The following is a 4,461-nucleotide window of genomic DNA, read 5'->3' on the forward strand; positions in this document are numbered from 1 at the left end:
TTCTAGAGCCCTCCTTTCTCCCCTGTCAACAGTGTTTATGCTATCTGAGCTAAGATTGAAAGACAAAGGATAGATTTAGTATTTCCAGGAAGGCTGCTAAAAACAGCTAAATAGCATTACAGCTGAACCATACCCTACATATTACAGAGAAACTTTTATCAAACAGGCATTACAGTGCAAATCAAAAATTCTCCATTTTTATTGTTTTTATACTTAAGTATTTTCATGAGTGGAAAATAAAACAAAGGAAACTACAAATATGTGCCTGACTTTATTACTTTAATAAACAATGCAAATATTCCAATCCTGATGCTTTACAACAGTACAAAGCTAGTGCTTTCCTGAACAAATAAATAATTGCAATAACCAAAATAAGAAAGCTCTCCTTAAATAGATGGAACCCAAGACAGGAAAGTTCAGAAAAAAAAAAGTGGTGAATTTTTTTTAAAATGTGATGGAAACAATGTTATCAAAAAAATCTAATAAATCAAGGAAAAGTTGTATGGCATATTTAGAACACCTTTAACTGTCCTCAGCCTCAAGATTTATGTTATTTCCAAACTTTGCATAGAGCTGAACTTTCAGGTCAGATAACACCCTCTGAATTGATTCCACTCGGGATTCTAATGCTTCAATTTCTTCTTGTAAACTTTTCTGAAAAAGAAAAAAAATCAACTAGTTACATAAAACAAACTAAGTTATGTTTGTCAGCAACATATAAACAATAAAGAGGTATCCCTTTGCCAACTTTTTGCCACATCAGGCTGTAAGATTTATTACGGGGCCAAACAAAGGCCAGCATGACTTTGTATACTGACATCCCGGTTAGGAATTACTGTGCATGTACATCACCCTCCTCAAATCACAAATCAAACATGAACTTTAGAAAGTAAAAGGTTCAAAGGATGAACAGATCACCCCATTCCAATGCTCATCACACTATAGCAGCCAGCATAGTAAAGGCGCACCCTTTTGCCCAGACAAACCTTTGCCTCCTCCAGCATCTCTTGTGTCTCTTCTTGGGAATGACTAATGAAGACATCGCCAATTTGGTAGGGTATCATAAGTGAATCGCTATCATCAAGCATCATGATGTCATCACAAGCATCTTCCAAATTCTGAAGCTGTTTCTATTCATCAAGACATAATAAAGGTGGTCACTTTGTACCAGGTAAATTATTTCAATGGATACATTGTCGTGCTATCAGTTGAATAATGAACTCAGTGAGTCCACACTTCAGGGAAAAATCCTACCTGCCAGTATGATATTAACATGTTCAATAGAACAGTTCCAGAGCTGTAATTCAGCATTAGTATTAAATACAATGGAGCTGTACCAGTAGAAATGGCTAGTCAATACTCATTATCTGTCATTAATAGGATAATTAACTGTCTAGACAAGGGAAACACAGCAGATTTAAATTTCACTAATATCTGCTATGCTTTTACACAGGAACTTTTAAATTTAACGAGAAAACAGAAAAAAATACTAAAAAAGATGGCAAATGTTAATTACTTTATCTCAAAAGTAGGATTGTTTAGAGTCCCAGCACCTTAAGTCATCAACGGAACAGCAACATAAAAAGGCAACATTTTCACAATATATATATCAGGTAAACTAGTTACACAGAACATTTTGTGACAGTAATAGCATTTTTAAAAAACCTGATAAAACTTCTTTGGAAATGTTATGACTGATGTTGAAGGAAAGTGAATTAATATTAAAAAAGAAAATTAGAATTATGTATCCTCTTCAGCCTAGCAAAAGAAAACCTCTGCGCTCATAATGACAATCTCTGTCAACACATTGAAAGAAGAACGTAACAAACAACTGCCTTACTGGTTCAAGAAAAAATAAATGTGAACAACCTCAGGCAGGAAATTTTAAGAACACTACAAACAGACATATAGACATATATAGACAATGCTTCATATATGAAAACTAAGGAGTTCTAAGAATTGCATGCAGAATATATTAGTGGCTTTTACTTCTCATGACTTCTTTTTCCACTTTAACATTCTCTGGCTATTTTCAAAGAATCAAATATCCCATATCAGAACAAAAGCATTATTTACAGTAATCCACAGCCCATATTTCCTGTGTTGCAGCTGAAAATTAATTCAGGGCAATGAAGAGTAAGTGATATTTTAAGCAAATATACCTTTTTCACTTCTATTTCTTCCTTCAGCTCTGTGATCCTGCTAGTATTTCTTGCAAACTTGTTAATTTTCTGTTGATCTTCAAAAGTAACATTGACATCTTCTGCAGCCTGCGAGGAGGAGAGGTCAAAATGAAGACTTAATTTCTTACATCATCTTGAATCTCACTACGAGATCATTCCTACAAAACTTCTGAAAAATAGTCCTACAGCCACTACATTCTGCTTATACGCTTGATTGCTCACAACACCCCCCCAAGGACATCAGCAATACCCACATTTAGCTGTGCAGAGGCCCAAGTAACACCCAATTAAAACACCAGCATCCCAACATCCACAGCATCCCAACGCCGAAGGCTGTTTCCTTAACAGGAAACAGCACTGACAGTTGAAACGGACACCTCTGCTTCAAGACCACAGCAGGGTACAGCCTAACAGGTCAGTGTAGTCTGTCATACGCAACATAATTTTGTAGTAATTGGTAGCTGTGCTGTGCTACAGATTTTAAACCCACTGAACTGTGGTGGAATCTCCCTGAGCAGCCTGGGGAGGTGGGCAGGGTTGGGTGTCCTCCATTTACAGGCAGTTTGCGCGGCCAGAAAGAGCTTTTGCCAGCACAACTGTCGTGGTTTGGGCCGGATTGGCCATTGAGACGAACGACTGCACCAGCGCAAACTCTGTAACACCAGCGTAACCAAACCTGGACTTGCACGTTTGATTGATAGGCGATTTCGATAGAGCCAAGATAACACCACCAGGACCACCACCGACAAGCAAGGGGGGGTATTTCCGGCAGGGCCTAACCCGGAGCTAGCCTCACCCGGCAGCGGCCTAAGGAAAGGGGGAGCCTAGGAAAAGTGACCGCCGCGCCCGGCCCGCACAGGGCTGCCGTCCGGGGGGGTGCATGAACCGGCGGTCAGGCGCTCAGGGAGACAACTCAGGGCCGGGAGGCAGCGCTGAGGCGACACGGCCGCGCCGCCCCAGCACCGACAGATGGCGGCCGCCAACGGCTGGAGGGCCCGGCCTGCCCGCCCGGGGAAGCGGCGGAGGAGCTGCGCCCTCCCCGGTGGGAGCCCACGGCAGAGGGAGAGGCCAGGAAGGGGAATAAAAGTCCACCGTGTACTTCTGCCACACTCACCGCTTTCTTCATGGTAGCGGCCATGTTGTTGGGACTGAACTACCCGCCCTCCCCGCAGAGGGGGAGCTGGGGGCCGGGGAAAACGAGGGGAAGGCGCCCGGCAGTGGTGACCCTGCGCGGCTCGGGGCTTCCCCCGCTCCCCACAACCTCCAGGCCGGCGGGCTGCCCGGACGCACCACAGGGCGCTCAGGAACCCCCTAACCACCCCCGCAGCGCTTAGTACGTCCCGTTTAAAGGAGAAGAGACCCGCCTCCGCCCCGCTGCCGGCCGACGGGGAGGGCTGCGGCTGCGGTCTGGCAGCGCCGCCGCCGGGGGGCGCCGGGGCCTCGCTCTCGGCTTCGGCTTCGGCTTCGGCTTCGGCTTCGGCTTCGGCTTCACGCCCGCTCGGTGCCGCTGCCAGAAGCCCGACGGGATCCCGGCTGGGCCGGGTCCGGTCCGGCGCGGCAGTAGCAGGGCGGGGGTGCGAGGCGGTTCCTGAGGGAGGGCGGCCCCTGAGGGAGGGCGGTGCCGGAGCGCGCAGCGCGGGGCGGCCGAGCCCAGGGACTGCGCCGAGCTGTCCCCAGCCCTCGGCAGCCGCTTTTCGGGAACGGAGGTGGAAGAGGCCTTCGAGTTCAAATCACTGCGGAGGGACTTTTTAAGCAAAAATAAATATTTTTTTCTGAAAAGGCTGGCTGACAGCTTCTAAACAGAACCAGGGGGTTATGGCATTTATGTTGCATAATTGCCTCCATGTGCTTAAGTTTATTTAGCTTCTCACAGCTACAAAACAAAAAAAAAAATTTAAAACGAAACCAGGTCACGATAACATTTCCCAGATGCGGGGAGAAGCCTGGCATTGGGTTTTCCTGAGGCCTGGTTGCGGTGGGTACAAGGCCCAAGATCCAAAGGCCTTGGGGGGGCAGTGGATGGGTACATGTGGATGGATGGATGGGTGGATGGATGGATGGATGTTAAGCACCGTGAGGGCTGCAAAGGGACAGGGTCTCTTCCAACTTAAGCAATTCTCGCAGCACGAGAAGGACACAGACCTGTTGGAGCAGGTCGAGAGGAGGGCCACAAAGATCGTCCAAGGGCTGGAGCACCTCTCCTATGAGGACAGGCTGAGAGAGTTGGGGTTGTTCAGCCTGGAGAAGTGAAGGCTCCGGGGAGACCTTATAGCCCCTT

The 4,461-nt window shown here is 46.6% G+C and overlaps 1 protein-coding gene across 1 annotated transcript; it reads right to left on the minus strand.

Moving 5' to 3' along the window:
* Window positions 1-252: 252 nt before the first annotated feature.
* On the minus strand, window positions 253-3,868 carry PFDN4 (prefoldin subunit 4). The gene is made up of 4 exons (XM_074605372.1): window positions 3,298-3,868; window positions 2,163-2,270; window positions 987-1,130; window positions 253-654 (listed from the first exon to the last, which is right to left on the minus strand). The coding sequence occupies exons 1-4, from the start codon at window positions 3,319-3,321 to the stop codon at window positions 523-525; spliced, it is 408 nt and encodes a 135-aa protein (XP_074461473.1). The 5' UTR covers window positions 3,322-3,868; the 3' UTR covers window positions 253-522.
* Between the last annotated feature and the right edge of the window lie 593 nt (window positions 3,869-4,461).

The sequence above is a fragment of the Larus michahellis genome, chromosome 12 (assembly GCF_964199755.1).
Source record: "Larus michahellis chromosome 12, bLarMic1.1, whole genome shotgun sequence".
Lineage (NCBI taxonomy): Eukaryota > Metazoa > Chordata > Aves > Charadriiformes > Laridae > Larus > Larus michahellis.

What these genes read in the sequence shown, in the direction of transcription:
- PFDN4 (XM_074605372.1), bottom strand. Translation starts at nt 3,321, where the DNA reads ATGGCCGCTACCATGAAGAAAGCG. An exon ending in CCGCTACCATGAAGAAAGCG is followed by an intron (nt 2,271 to 3,297) that starts GTGAGTGTGGCA and finishes TCCTCCTCGCAG; the next exon opens with GCTGCAGAAGATGTCAATGT. An exon ending in AAGAAATAGAAGTGAAAAAG is followed by an intron (nt 1,131 to 2,162) that starts GTATATTTGCTT and finishes CTTGATGAATAG; the next exon opens with AAACAGCTTCAGAATTTGGA.